The sequence below is a fragment of the Phaethon aethereus genome, assembly GCF_964289735.1.
Source record: "Phaethon aethereus genome assembly, chromosome: 1".
In the NCBI taxonomy this organism is placed as follows: Eukaryota; Metazoa; Chordata; class Aves; order Phaethontiformes; family Phaethontidae; genus Phaethon; species Phaethon aethereus.
The window spans coordinates 42,084,492-42,100,569 of NC_138575.1; the positions used below are offsets into that span (position 1 = coordinate 42,084,492).

A 16,078-nucleotide genomic window follows, 5' to 3' on the forward strand; every position below is an offset into this window, starting at 1 on the left:
GATTCACTTTGTGACCAGCTTAGGTGTTAAATTGCTAATTTCTATTTTGCACTATGATGATATTGTTAATAATGTCAGGCAATTATATTTTGGTGTAATCTCCCATAGTTATGATGCCTTAATTAAACATTTGGAAATAAAAGAAGCCACTGAGCTATGTACAGTTTTTGTAACTTGAAATGTTTTTCATGAGATTCACACAGAAATAGATTTTAAAAACATCCAAACGCTATCCTTGTATTCTAATAACTGTACCAGTATAGTATGTTAGTGTGAAGTTCCAACACGTTTTTGTCCTGATGGCTTTTCTGGTGATTTTATTTTAGCTGTATAGTTTTTACTTCTTGGTCATGAATTTAGTCTCTGTGAAGGCCAAGAGGTGGAAACCCTCTATTATTCCAGCAGTACACAGGACTCTCTGCACTGCTGTATCAGGAAATCTCAAGTAACAGTTTTATGATGTATGAGGATATTATTCTCTGCAAGCAGCAACGCGCATTTCTATTTCCCCAGCAATATCCACATAATCAAACATTCGCAAGTGCTTTACAAAGAATTTAATTAAATAGTGTGCAGAATAACTGGATGCAGCATGCACACAAGCTGTTATATATTCAGTAGTTCACATTTTGCAGTTAGTGCAGAGCACTTTTGAGCAGTAATATGTGTGAATCATATTTCTATCAAAACGTGCATCATCACCTCTCCTTTTGTACCTTGCTCCTTAAAAATTACACTAAAACCTTAACAGATGTGACTTCCAGGAGCACAAGATACCTTCCTCAGTGCTCTAATGGTGTGATAAGCAGAGGGAAGTACAAATTCTCATGTTGAGACTGGAACATCAAACATTGTTCCTCTGAAATCAAACATTTATGACTCCCCAGAGAAAGATATACGTTATTGTATCTTTTAGCACAAAACTAGGCGTGTTTGGAATTTTATTTAAAGGTAGTAGAAATTTGTGGTGCAATCAGGACAGTCCACTGAAAAATTTAAGTTATAAATTAACACAAAGACTTGGACGTTCAGAGTTTAGACATGAACAATGAGAAGCAAAAAATTTTCTCATTTTGTGATAATGAATGTATTCAGAGTCCATCTGTCAGTCACTGGAGATTAAGAAACTCTCTGGCATTAAAGTGCAGTGCATCAGACCCTGCACTAGGAAAAGGTAGGAGTGCGTTCATACGCTTTTTAATTCATTCAGCATTATTGGTATGCTCATGTCACCTGCAAGGATTAGCATTCTGGAAACCAACAGGGTTATCTATTACGTTTTGTTTTCCCTGTTCAGAAAAGCCCTTTAAGCATTAGCCGATGCACGAGAGGAGTTTCCAGGCTTGCAGAGCAACGGGGCTGTGTTGGATGAAAGTGATTTAGGATATCCCTGTGCGCTTGTCTACCTGCAAGGCAGTTAGCCGTCCATCAGATCGGAAGGTTTTATTGGTATGTCAGTGCTATAAAGTATCACTCTAAACCAACAGACCAATACCGATGACACAAACAGTGAAAGACAGTCTGTAATTAGCCTGTAAAGGCATTTAGTATGAGAACTCACCCTAGTTTCCCAGTTCCACAGAGTTATTCCAGTTTATTACTGGCTGACACTGACACAATCTTGTCAGTGTGTTATGACTGGCAAGAAAGACCAAAAACTACAAATGAACCTGAAGGAGAAAAAGGAAACAAAAGGATCAGTTAAAAGTAGGGAACTGTTTTTTCTTTCATGGTATATCTATTTTGGTGTCGCTTTGCAGAGCAGAATTTTGTTGCAATTTTGAGGCAGAATTGCCGAAAACTTAATTGCTGTAAATAAGAATAGATTCTCTCTCTATTTTTCTGAAGATGCCTTTTGGAGGAAAGTTTAATTGCTGTAGCAGGAGTTACATCTTTACAAAGTTGAGAATGGGAGAAATCTCTGTTTAATGTTAATGAAGATTTGCCATTAACTCCAGTGATGTCACCCTGTAGCCTTTTTGTCCTTTTTTTTCAGCCTTAGCCCTTCTTTGTATAGGAGATGGGAGTTTTTAATTTTGCATGTCATTTATAAAAAATTGCAGTTATTCTAAAAAATTAGTACAGTTTGAGCTTCAACTGAAGAAGAAAAGGAAAGCATGTAATTTTGAATTTACTTGCATGTCTAATCTTGAACACCATGTTTTGGATTTTTGCTTTATTTTCTTTAATTTAGGCTCTTGTTCTAGTGTCTATCTTTATGTAAAATATTTATTCTTTACTATTTGTAGTATGTCTCTGTTTGCAATTTGGATATTTTCAGTTTGCTTGTATTTGGAAATAGCTGCTAGACTCTCTCTCTGCTTCCACTAGAAGGCTGGTATTTTTATGCTTCTTGCACCAGGTCCTTTTTGGGAGTGCTGGAATATATCCAAGTTCTCTGTTCCTGATATTTCAGTGGCAACTTCCTGAAGTAGAGCTCCTGCTGTCATGTTGTTCTCCAAGCCAATTCCACCACATGTATCAGCAAGCCAAAATAGACAAACTTAGGAGATGTGTCAGTGCTGTGGTATAATTTAGATTATTATTTAGAATAAGCAGGTCAGAATTTTTCTTCTTTAGGTTAGGAAGCCAACCCAGAGACCTTTCATTCCACCCAGTGGAGTACCACCTAGATATACTTGTGTTAACTGTGAATGTACTAGCTTTGGGACCAGAAATAATACAGCCAAATGAGCGGAGTGTGGCAGCCAGGCTAATTAATTAGGAGCCAGACTAATTAGTTTGACTGGAGGGAGCACCATGCTGATGTGACAATGTAGCTTCCAAAATTCTGGCTGATTTGAACACAGGTTGCACTGGGCTTCTTGTAGACATACAAGTTGTTTCTGGGTTCTTTCAGATGTTTTTGCCATGAAGCAGCATTGTGTCTTGGTTTATTCTTTATGTCAGTGTACTGTAGTTTTAGATTTATTTCCAGACTGATAGTCAATTTTAGTTCCTTCTCAATCTTCTGCAGTAAGATTTTTGTACTATATGGATAGACATTGTAATATTGTCATGTTCAACCTCACGCCACTCAGGGAAACTGCTCACCACTTTTTTTTTACCTGGTAGAGGACCTTCCCATCTTCTTCCTAATAGTTTGTCACTTACTGAAACTAAACAAAACTAAAGTAATACTCCTGGAGCCATGTATGGCACCCTTGTTTCAGCCTGTGGGGCTGAGAGGTGACTGTCAGCAGTCTTGTTCTCAGAGGACGCGTGCTAGCAACAGTGCACACTGAAAGATGTCTTGTTTTGTAAGAACTGGTGATTCTGAACAGTTTGCCATCTTTCTGGCTGTTATGAAACAGTATTTCTTCAGTGCTTCCCTTAATGCCAGTCCTTACATATAGGTTGATGTGTAAGATGTTCTTAAAGGAGTCACTTTAATGAAGAGGTAAAAACTACTTGTGGTAAAAGTCTGTGTTACTACATAGATATGGTATAGTAAACATGAGAAGCAGTATCAAACCCAAGAAGGGTTTGGTCAGAAACTCAGAATCAACAGCGTATTGTAAATAAGCTGGATTCCCTATAGAAAACGTCAATTAAAAATACTAAGTACTGTGTTACAGCAATAACATGGTAATCCAGTGTGAACGGGTAGTGGCATAAGATAGAAAAATGAATATTTTATTAATGTTTCCTAAATAACATGATTAGAGATCGGAAATTAAGTTTTGTTTTTCACATGTATGTTATTTTAAATGCTTTTAGTGATCATTTGTGGCCTTACTTAAAGTAGCTCTTCAGCATAGTAGCTCCCACAAGGAGTTAACTTATATTTTTTCTATTTCTAGATCTGTTAGCTGTGCCTAAGCATCCATATGCTGCTATGGAGAACTGGGGACTGAGTGTTTTTGTGGAGCAAAGAATACTGCTAGATCCAAGCATTTCTTCTATATCATACCTACTGGATGTCACCATGGTCATTGTACATGAGCTATGTCATCAGGTATTAAAGGTGTTCAGATATTTGATATTAATGTCAGAAACCATGCATTCCCTTTCAAAACTCCCTTTTCAAATTTCAAAAATTCCTTTTCAAAATTCCCTTTTTGTTGTTCATATAGACAGTTGCAAGTTGTATTGTAACTGGAGTCCAGATAATAGAGATCTGTAAAACACATCACTACCATGCAGAAACTGGAAAGACTCAAAATGGGGATAGAAAAGAAAATTAGTTGCAATGAACGACTTCTCTATCTTCTGTATAATTATATTCTATATGTTTGTGTGTGTGAGTGTGGTGTTGGTGTGTAGACTAAACACGTTGATAACTGTAGAAAATTATTTATTGCAGAACTATAGCAGATTCATGCTGAGTTTAATGTTCATGTCAAAAATGTTTTGGTGGAAATCAATTTGATACTCATATTCTTCTTCCCTGACATATAACCCTACTTCCATTTTCTTTATCTTTTAATTTTTTTTTAATTTGGTATTGACCCTCTGTTCACTAACGGTGGATAATTGAGTCTTTATGTGTACAGAAGTTTTTGCATCAATAAGAAAACTTTGCAATAAACCCGTATTACAATTTATTTTACATTTCTTCCATCCTTATCTCAAACTAAACACATTATGAAAATTTAGTAATATTGAGTAGAATGCAACTGTTATTGAAGAAATTTGCTACCGGGGCAGGAAACCCTTTCTTGCACTCATAAGAGGCATAATCATAGCCTTCAGGTTAAAATGAATGAAATCCTACTGTGTAATCAGCATGGCATACATCTGTGACTTTACACAGTATTCTTTAAAAGGCAATGCAAATTCTTAACACTTTCTGCAAATAAAAAGTACCATATAAAAGGGAGCCTTTGTAATGGAGTTCTGGTAGATGAACCTGGAAATAATAATGTTTGGTTCATATTCATGTTTCACATTAAATGTGTCGATGAATATGAAGTCCTCAACTACAACATGAAGTTTTTATTGAAAGTTATTGCTGGTTTGTTCTCAATACGATCATCAGATTTTGTTATACACTCTTTATTGTGCTGTACGATAGAGTAGCACACTGTTCAGCTAGAAAAATTGCAGTGCCTTAGGAATCAGGTGTGGAAAACACATATTAGGTCATCAAATCCCAGCTCCTGTTAATATTAGATTCTTCTGTGTGGTGCGTTTTGTAGTGCTGGGCTCAGTGCTCCTGATTACAGGGTTATGCCGCTTCCCTTAAAACCTTTTGATTAAATCTGGTGGTCAGTAACTTTTTCCTAGCATTCAGCTTAAGTCTTCCTTTTTCTGAAGTCATTCCATTACATTCGGTTATTCTTTGTACTGCTTTGATAATTTCCTCTGCTTTCAAAGCAATTTATACTTCAGATGTGGGCAATTATCACTTCGGGAACTTGCCAATTTTGTTTATTTGATTCTCATTGAAACCGAAGCCTTTTACATTGTTCTGGGAATATCAGAGGATCATGAAGGGGGTGAAAACTATATCTGAATTTATTTTAGGGTAGCAGTGCAGTCATAGTGTTTTTGTGACCTTAAAATTGCATATGAGAAGATTTACTTGGTGTCTGTGTTGATATTGCTTCCAGGGCTGTTCGCTTAATTAAAAGTATCTTCCTCCATCCATGTTACTGCTGTTTCTGTTTTAGTACCATGCAGATCAGGTCCTTGCTCAGCTGCTTCACTGGATAACTAGACAAGATAGAAAATATTCATGTGGAAGAAATGTTATTTCTACTTTTTAGATGCAGAAGTGAAGCACAGAGAATATGGATTGTTCATCTGCAAATAAAGTTTAAAGGCAGAAACCTTCCAAAAATACAACCCACAAAACACTGTCTAGCACCTCTATCACAGTATTGTCTTTATTTAGCCATTTTTTTCTGCTTTTATCTTACCATACTCAGAAGCCCCTCAAGGAAACTTTAGATGTGGATAGCATAGAGCAGGAACTGTAAACAATACTAGCTTAGCTGAAAATGTTTTGAACTGAGACCAGGTTGGGTCTAGGATCTCTTGCCTCTGCTACTTAACTGTTAATTATTCACTGCATATTTCATCGTCTTTGGCTGTGCATCATCTTGCCTGCTAACCTGGGGTGGCACATGAATATTTCTCCCCTTCACTCATTTTTACACATAGAATAACAGAGATTAACCAAAATCGCTTCTGGCACAGCCAAAAGTAGAATCCACGTCTCCAGTTTTACTTTTTATTTGGTGATTTTTTTGAAATTTCAGGTAAGGGGAAAGGAAACTGTCCTAAAATATGTTTTCCTAAAATACATTTTTTTCTTTTTTTAAGAATTGTGTCATTGTCCTATTTTCCCTATTTTAAACCCATGACTTTAAGACTTACAGAACATAGCTGAATGTGTAGCAAACTGACCTGTATGAGACCCTTGTTACTTAGGGTAACACAGCAATTGCTTTTGCTAATGTTGTTCCCATGATTAGAAAAATCAGGTGAATACTAAGAATTGGGGTTGTTACCTTTAGATATGACTGTTTAAAATCAGAATTCCCAAACCTGCTGGGTATTAATGCTTGAGCACAGTGTTCAGGACAGGTAGAAAATGAGAGGCAGCATTGCAGAAGGACAAAGAAATTCTGTGGTTGTCAAAATATGGGCAAAAAGCATGCAAGAAAGAATTTTACGCCTGATTTTTTCAGGTGACATTGTAATACTTAACCAGATAGTTATTTTAGGTACATGTTTTAGGAGGGACACCTTAAAGTTGCACGGGTAACTTTAGTAATTTTGTAGGTTGCTAGTGCTTGGTATTTCAGCCTGAGTGTTCTTTCAGAACATTTTGTGTGTTTAATTTAAAAAATTACTAATTGGAAGAAGGAGTATTTCGACATAAAAGCTTCTCCTCCAAGCCCCAAAACACAAATGAGGTATTGGTGAAAACACACATATTTCTAGTAACTTCAGTTGATAGCTCAAAATAATTACCATAATTTCTTAAAATAATTCTATTAAGGTAGTAATCAGTTTTATTTGCATATCACAGATCAGTCCCACCTACAGCCTTTGAAGAAAGAGTAATTTGAATTTATGCACCATGATTTTTTCTGATAGTTTTCCCACCTGAGCACAAAAGTTGGTGTGACAGATTGAGTTAGAGAGGCATGAAAGCAGAAGGAAAATTAAAAATTTCTAAATCAAATTTTTTTAATAATCTGTAAAGAAAGCATAGGAAAGAGTGTTCTTTCAAGTGTGTCTGTAAAGTAAGTTTCTTCTGCATGTCATTCTGAACATAGTATCTGAAGGAGATGAGACTTTCATGTAATCAATACCTTTAAATTCATTTTTCTATTCCAAAGTAATGAACTTCACTCCAGGCAATTAGTGTCTATAATCAAATGCACAACTAAACAAATAAACAATTACTTAAATAAATTAAGTGCTTTACTTAATGTTTTCCTTTCAGACAAGTAACACCTAGGAAGATAATAGCACCTTTCTGCTGGAAAATTTGGCTTCATTAATTGCAGTCTCTGGGACTGCTCTGTCTCTGACACTGCTCTGTCTCTGACATTCATAACTATCTCTGACACTATTGAAGACTAGTTAAAGAAATTCCCTACATTTTCATATTGGTATCACATGCTGTTTTAATGCCTGTAAACCACTTCTTCCTTTAGGTGGATAATTAAATGAATACTTTCAATTGTATCATTAATAAAAAACCCACAGAAAACTCACAAAGGAGTGTCAGAAATTCTCTTATGTCACATCATAAGTTAATGTTATTAATTCTTTTGAGCTACAGGAGGATGTATTATGAACTTTACAACCTTTATTTTTTAAAATCTCTCTCTCAATAGTCATAGCATACCATGACTGTTACTGATTTCATATTTGTTCAGCAGTCCTCCTGTAATTCAAGAAATAAACTCTGTGCTACTGTGTTTAGTCTGTCATTAGAAATCATTTAATCAACCTATTCTAGTATAAATATAACTTTCATAGTGCTCTGGTGGTATGCTACTCTAACATTGCAAATTGTGAAAAGCGCATTATCTATATGATGCATTGCCAGTGTTTCTTTGTCTTTCCAGTTAAATGTTCGTAAGATAAGGATCTATCTCTACTGGTCCTGTAGAGAGTTAATTTATTGATAGCCTTCAACTAGATCATGATCACTGAGTGTCCATTAAGTTTAGTTTCACTTAGTGTGTGAATACGACTTTTGTCAACCTCATATTTTCTCCCTAAATTCTTAAGTTGGTTATCAATGACATTCATTGTCATGTTTTCCTTCATTTTTTTGTTCAAATCCTACTTACTGAACATTGTGTGGCAATCTGGTAATCTCGATTTCTGTAGTCTGTTCTTTGGAGCCCCTGTGTTCACTTCACTACAGATCCTCGTCGCAGCATTGATCCTTCCTTGGCGCTATTCTCACTCCACAAAGACATGCACAGAAGCGAGACCTTTCATTCAAGTCCCAGACAAAGCCTTCAAATAAGCCAACTGTCATGAAAGCAAACTGCTTACTGGCCAACTCTGCTTTCATTCCATTCATCCCCCACTCTCATTACAATGTCAGCAGCAGCTCCTCTGCTTTGACATGAGTCTCTCCACCTGGAACACTATATTCTGTGTATTTTCAAAGCTTATGACTCTATGAAAGCTCAAAATTCTCTCTATTTATTATGAATTAATCTCGTTTGTAATCACATTAAGAAAAAAACTGGCAGAGAATTTTCCTGAAGCAAAGTTTTTGTATTTGTTTTGCAAAACAGATGCTACAAAGAATATGAAATATGTTCTCATAATAATGTTATGTGTTTCTGCTCTTACCACTGGTGTTACGATACCCAGGTTGCACAGGGCCATTACAATCATTTAAACAGGGTCATCCATCAGCAGAAGAATTGATGATGCCTGATTTCTTTTGAATTTTTGTCCTCATTCCTTTTCCAATGATCATCTCAGCTCTGTCTAAAGTCCCTCTGACACCCACATGTCCTGTACTGTGACAGGTTTGTGGCTGTTAACGGCTACTGAGCAGAGTATCTAATGGCTGCATTCTTGCCTTGCCCTCAGTTTAGGTCCTTCTCCTCTTTTCAGATGCTGAAACAGCTTCATGCACTTTTGTAGGAGTTTAATTATCTTTGAGATCTTTGTCCTTCTTTCTAAATTAGATTGGAGTCAGTGGGGAAATTCAAAAGCGACCTGTGGGGAATGGGAAAGGCAGTCAGCTTGGGTCGGGTTCCTTTGCCCATGCTATCTTAGATACACTCTGCCTCGGGTTGTTGTTTGGGCAGGCTGCAGATCTGTAAGTCCTGTATGAAATTTCTTAGGCCTGTGTGGGTATCTCAGATACCCTAGAATGTTCTTTAAGTGGCATCAAGTACCTGCTTGTAGGCATCTGAGTCCTACCCACAGAGAGATGGCATGACTGTATAAAACTGCTTTCCTTGGGAAACCGGCCAATGAATGGAGCATCAGTAACACTGTAAATCTTAGTGGGCAGATACCATGGAGGAAGAAATGCTAAAATTTAGGTCTGGGGTATGGAGACTGTGTTCCCAGTTTTTCAAGATTCGCACTATATGTAGTGAAGTTTCCAGGTAATGGATCAGACTACTTGAGTTAGAAGCCTGTTTCTGTCCGTGGTGTATGTTAGTCCCTTAAACCTAGGTGAGCATCTGCTTTAGATAACTAAAGTAGACACTGTGAATACCCTCCTCAAAACTTGTTTTCCCAGCTTGCTATTTTCTAATGGTTTACTTCACTAACTTGTGCATTCTGTAAAGGCTTAATTCATTAGTACATGAGAAAATAGTTAATAAATTTCAGTGGGTGATATATACTACTGTTTTTATTAAAATTTGTGAAGAGTGTGTTCTGTATAAATGAAAAGTATGCAAACAGGATTTTCTAAAGGTTGTTTATTTGAACTTTCTTTGCAGTGGTTTGGTGACCTTGTGACTCCAGTTTGGTGGGAGGATGTATGGTTGAAAGAAGGTTTTGCTCACTATTTTGAATTTGTTGGGACAGACTACCTCTACCCAGGGTGGAACATGGTGAGTAAGTTTTATTTTGTTAATTTGGAGAGTCCACAGAAAAATTGCTCTGCTGTTATGCTCCTGCTTTTGTTAAAGACAGGGACTGCTGAAAAGTACCAAATGATGCATGCAAGTATCGGATATCCAATGAAGCAAAATCACTAGGTGTGAAATAATTTGACAGCATTCCAAAAGTGTATTCTGCAATTTATTACAAAAGAAATAGTATCATGTCTATCATAACACAACATTAAAATAAGTACGGTTTCTCTGCTCAGAAAAGTCTCGGATTAAAGCAACTATGATTTAACATGGACAGTTTTTTAAAATATTCAGAATATTGATTTTATCCACAAACACAAGACAAATTGGAAAGAAACGATTGGCTAAAACATACTGTAAAACTGAGCATACTTTTTCTTACAGTATTCTGTTCTCCTCTCCCTGTTTACTCTTTTTATCTTCCTGCTATTACTTGGCCATCTAGCAGTACATGCTAAGTTAATATGGGATAAATAAATTGAGAATCTAGGTTTCAGTATGATTTCCAGCTGTACATAGTTGGACATGCTTTGTCAGCTGGTGTGGAAATACTGGAGCTCTCTGAGAGCAAACCGTGAAGGCCGTGCTGGGACACTCTTTTGGAGACCTTCTGTTATATACCTAGTCAAGTTCTAACAAGAGATACAAGACCCCAGGACAGGTAAATTGTGTATGAGACCGTGTTGAAGGTTGCTATATAGATTTTATTGTCCTTTGGAGAAATTTTTGTTTGCTATCCTTTTGTGTTTACACATATTTAATTATGTGGCAAAATATTTGTTACAAATACAGATTGACTGATAGAGTTTTGTTGTAGCTCGCATGTTTTGCTTGAAGTATTGCATACTAACTTCTGAAATGTTTTTTTCCATTTCTGGGTGATTTATTGAGTATGCTTATCCTGTTAACTTTTGTGTGACATGAAATGAAGATGCTATAATAATGAGTGAAAGCTAATTTTTTTAAATAGTTGTATACAGGTACTCTTGCTTTAGGTGTGCTTCTTGTGAAGTTTGAATTCTTTGTAGTATTTTAATTTTTTCTGTCAGGTGTCAATTTTGGTTTAAAATTGCATTATGAAAAAGAAAATAAATCTGTCTTGCATAGGTAGGCTTGTTGGGTTTACCTGGCTTTGGCTGTATTAAAACTCATTCTCTTCATCTTTATGAAAAACACATCTTGAATTACAATGTAATGGTTCTAATTATGAATGCAATGAAATCTGGCAGCCCTTTATGATTTTAGCATAGTGAAATGTCATAGATGACAACGTTTATACACTGAATTTTATCTTCAAATCATCAGTCATTTGTTCTTCACATAATCAGTTTAACAAACGCAGAATAACTTTGCTTTAGAAGTCATTTGGAATATGGAATATTTGCTTGAGATTTCTGTGGAATGAATACAATGTTCACTGTTATGCAAATGACTTGCCCATCACGTGAAATCCTGGCATCTTAGCAGAATACAGGCAAAACGAATGGGTTGAACAAGGTGTGACAGTTAAACTGGGAAATCAGACACGTGCTGCATAAATTAGAATTAACTACAGTAATATTGCTGTGCCTGAAAAAATACTCTTCTGTCAAGTTTTTCCTTAAATCAAAAAGAAGACGTACGTAAACTTTTCATAAGTCTTTGGGTATCATTGGACTTTGATATAAAGTCCTGACATATTTAAATAATTAGAAAATTGGTGGCAAGATGGAACACTTGATGAGTTAAACATTTAAACATGCTGCATTCTTTTGCAGACTGGAGTAGGAACCAACACTGTGGTGTTTCAGCCTTACTACAGAGACTGTGGGAAGAAGAAGCAAAAGTTACAGTTACTGGAATTTGGCTTGCTGGATATTTTTGTTATTGGTATAAAGCGTATTTGCTGTTTAGATCATACTGACATTTGTAAACTTGAAAAAATAAAAAGTGAGCATTTACAAAAAGAAAAACTGTTCTAAACAACTTATTTTTCTTCAAAAGTGAAGGATACAGTACAAGCTTCATGAATCAGTTGCAAAAACAAGAACTACAAACCTTTTTTTCTGTAATGATGGTTAAACAGAGCAACATTCCAGCATTCTGGGTGGTGTTTTGTCAGCAGTAATTCATACCTGTGAAATAAAAATAAAAGATGTTCTGATGTATGATACCACAGCTCTTTGCATCAGGAAAACAGCGTTATATGCCAAAATCCTCTTTCTTTCTAAAGAATTGGTAAAGTTAGACAAAGAGAAAACTACTTTCTCTTGTAGTTCTGAAATGTTACCCTTGAAAATTTCCTCAAGAAGCCCGTGGACTAAAATGTCAAATACAGCTTATTTTCAGTTTATTAAAGATTTTTTTGTCACAGTTTCTTTTGGATAAGTGTAGAATCAGAAGACTGGTTGTCAATTGCAGAAAAAGGACTTTTGTCTGGAAATGCAGCTTGGGCTACATGGATGCATCTGAATCAAATGGATCTATCCATGGCTTCCTACCTAACTTGATGGGTGCTTATAGGCTACAGGCACATAAGCTTTCCCCATTAAAGCTCTGTAAGCCCCTAAAGTTTTGCTACGACTTGTCTGAAAATGCTTTTTTAGTAGACCTGAGCATTTTTCAGTGCCCATGTTATCTGGCATTCATAGACTTGGTATGGCTAAACCTGAGACTCTTGAGGAGAACTATCCATGATGCATGTTCACACCATTATAACTTAAACGAACAGGACTGAGTTCTGCACAAAGCAGAGAACCATGGGCTTTGTCTGAAACCTGTTTTCTGGCTTTTCCTTCTTCTCTAGGTTCTTTAGCTTGTTTAAACTTTTCTTCCTCCTCTGAGGTTCTTGATTTTATCAGTTTTTCTTCAGTTGTCTTTTTAGGCTGCCATGGAGTTCTAACACTTTATTGAGCCTTCCAGCATTTCTTGTCTTGTCCAGAAGGCGTTTATGTACTTCATGAGGCTTGCATAAACTTAATGAGAAGTGAAATCCAGTCTTTATTAAACACTTGCCATCCTTATGTCCTGGATCCTCCTATTAAAATTTTGGGTGAAGAACAGAATGAAGAGTCATTCTGAAGGAGGCATCCATTATCTATTGCAGTTAATATAAGATACATCATAAGTCTCCTGAGGAAGTCGACAAAAAACCCCCAGCAAGATAGCTTTCTGTGCTGAGATCCTTCATGGTTCCACCACTGGTCTTTTAACATTTAAGTTACTTCAGATCAAAGCTAGACATTCTAATTTCCTTCCCTTAGCTAAAATATAAGTCCCTGCACATTACTTTTTACCTCTTAAAGGTGAAACTACCTTTGATTTTGCAGGAAGTATGTCCCTATTAAACAGTCATTAGACAATTGCCATGGATGAATTCACCATTCTTCCCATTTCAGCCTCTTGCCTTACCCGTCCCACAAATTAAGAGTTTTCTGAAGTTCTTATTCTGAAATGTCTCAAATTCTTATTCTTAAATCTCATTCAGCAAGGTCTTGGAAGTTTAAACAATTGTTTGTGTTATCAGAATGGTTTTAAAATGAAAGCTGGCTCTGCAAACTCTTTTCCCCAGAGATCAGAGAACTTAGCTTGGTCATGTGTGCTCAGAGTAGTCATCTGCCTGTGAATTCCCTGGCTGTTGCTATTTCATGACTTAGAAAGAGATGAGGTTTCTCTGTTAGAGGCTTACCATATAACTGGTTGTCTCTCCATGCCATCAAAAAGCGACAGCAGCTGGATGTGAGTTCTTGAGCTGTAAGTTCTTACGACTGATACGAGGTAATCTCACCTCTGTGGAAGGTGCCTCTTCTAGTTTTAGGATCAGAGAAAAGAGAAGATTAAAGCAGAAGACTACATGCTGGTAATTTCCACTTCATAGCTGTGTCTTTTCTCATCTACCCTGCTCACCTTCCTCCATTCAGAGGCCCGTTTGCAACTATATATTCCATCTTCCTGTCTGCTTATTTCTTTCATTATCCTGAAGTCCTTTCTATGTGGCTTTGTGAAGGAAGGAATTCAACTGAGAAGTTTATTGACTCATCTTCTGCCTCCTTATTTTCTGGTAGAAGGAACCATCATGTTTGTCCTTGAATGTCTCTGGTATTGGGGTAGGTTTTAAGGACTATGACAGCAAGAATTACGGGCATGTAATTTTCCCTTTCATCCATCATGCGAGCATCATATACTTTAGCAGTCAGTACCCTACTTGATGCTGAGAAAGCATTTCACAGGGCCCAGCTGCCTTCTCCCTTTTCTTTATTATATAAAAGTTAGGTTTGCTGACAACTTTATTGGCTGAGTCAAGGTGTAGTACATCAGTGATAGCTTTGAACATCTGCCTTCTCTATCCATTGAAGCTCTGATATAAGATCTCCCACTTTCTTTTGTGCTTACTACTTTTATAATTAAGGATCATCATATTTGCCAGAAATTTTCTTAGTATTAAACAACTGTGATGAAAATATTTGGAGTAAAACTTTGTGTCTACATGGAAAGGCATCTTTCATCTTTCTTAAAGGAACGGTGCTTCCTTCACACTCTTAGGTTCCACAGTCTAGATGATCCTGCCATTACTACAGGAAGCTGAAAATAATAATGAGGTTGCATATCAACATTTCTGTTTTAAAAATATGTGCTGCAAGAAATTACCTGTGCCTAAAAAAGTTAATAGGAAACCATTTAACTGAACTTCGTTATATTAAGTACTTTGAACATCATGCAACATGCTACCCAAATTCTTGGTAAATGATCTTAATTGCCCATTTTTCTCATTGACACAGTTGGAATAATAAAAATGAATACAGCCATTAGACATGTGCATATCTTTAATGTGCTTTGACTCAGATTGCCTTCTAATGCATTTGTCTCCATCTGCAAAGTTTTTTGAGGCATTGTTTGACTTATAGAAAACCCAGAAAATCATTGTAAGTTTTGAAATAGACTTAAGACATGGGCCTTTTTGATTTTTTTCATTATTATTTTGGCATTTCAGACCTGAGCTGTAGCCTGCTTGATCCTTCTAACCCAACATAAATATCATGCTGGCTCAGCATTGAGAGAGATTCAGCCTCTCATTTTTTAAAACTACTTTCATCTCTTCTTTTTTGGTTAAAGACTCCCCATGATGGTATAAAGTAAGCCTTTAATTAATACCACATGGACTGTTTTTTCCCCCAGTAACTGCTCAGTGAAGTCAGTCCTCGTATGATTTTCTGTTTTAACTCAACTATGGGGGAAGCTTTCAATGTAAAATTAACTGGAATCTCATGTATAATTGACTTTGGCAGGAAAAAAGAGATATGTAAAGGTAAGCTGCAAGATCTTCTGGTTGCTAATTACTAGTCCTTATTAAGTATACCACTTTAGAAATCCTTATGCTAAATTTAGCTTATAACAAAGAAAATAAATTTCCATCTCCACATGGTCTTCCTTAACACAGTTTCTTTTTTTATGCTCTGGCAAGGTGGATTAATATATGGAACTCTTAACTTTAAGTAGTTAACTCTTTAACATTTAGAGATTAGACATAAATGAATATCAACATTTGGATGAAACGTTTATTCAAGAGATTAAGTACAGGTTTGGAGAATGTCAGTGTCTTTTCTTTCCTTGTGTCATTATCTGCTCATCTTGAGAGAGCAGTTAAAATGACATTATGATGAGAGCTTTTTGGGTCATGTGAGTTCAAATCTCCTGAGTTCAGGGTTTAGCTGAAGCTTTGGTTTCAGAAAGAAACTTCAGTCAACTGGCTGAATTTCATATAATTTTGAATTAGTAACCACTTTGTCTTCAGTAAAAATGAGAAAGAATCTTTATGGCAATTTTTGCCTCAAGACAAGGACTCATTGCAGCGTAGCCCCAGTGAACAAGAATATGCACTTCATCAAGAAGTGTAGTTGATATGGGAAGTTCAATGGCAAAGCTGTAGCTGTGTATTTGAGGGCATCCTTACTGAAAGACTCTGCTTAAATTTTCAGTTGTCCTGAATGTGCTGCCACTTTATTTTAAAATTGCAGCAGTGTGCAGTTACTTGGAGCACAAGCTGATAAGTAATTTTTGGTGTGTCTGCA

The 16,078-nt window shown here is 36.3% G+C and overlaps 1 protein-coding gene across 1 annotated transcript in view; it reads left to right on the forward strand.

The window, feature by feature from the left end:
• The window catches only part of TRHDE (thyrotropin releasing hormone degrading enzyme), a gene marked incomplete at its 5' end in the record, with an annotated part of 213,735 nt that overhangs the window by 80,054 nt on the left and 117,603 nt on the right, over window positions 1-16,078 (forward strand). The window contains 2 exons of the mRNA XM_081996334.1: window positions 3,804-3,958; window positions 9,894-10,007. Of these exons, the coding sequence (XP_081852460.1) occupies window positions 3,804-3,958; window positions 9,894-10,007 (269 nt within the window). The remainder of the gene's footprint in view (window positions 1-3,803; window positions 3,959-9,893; window positions 10,008-16,078) is intronic.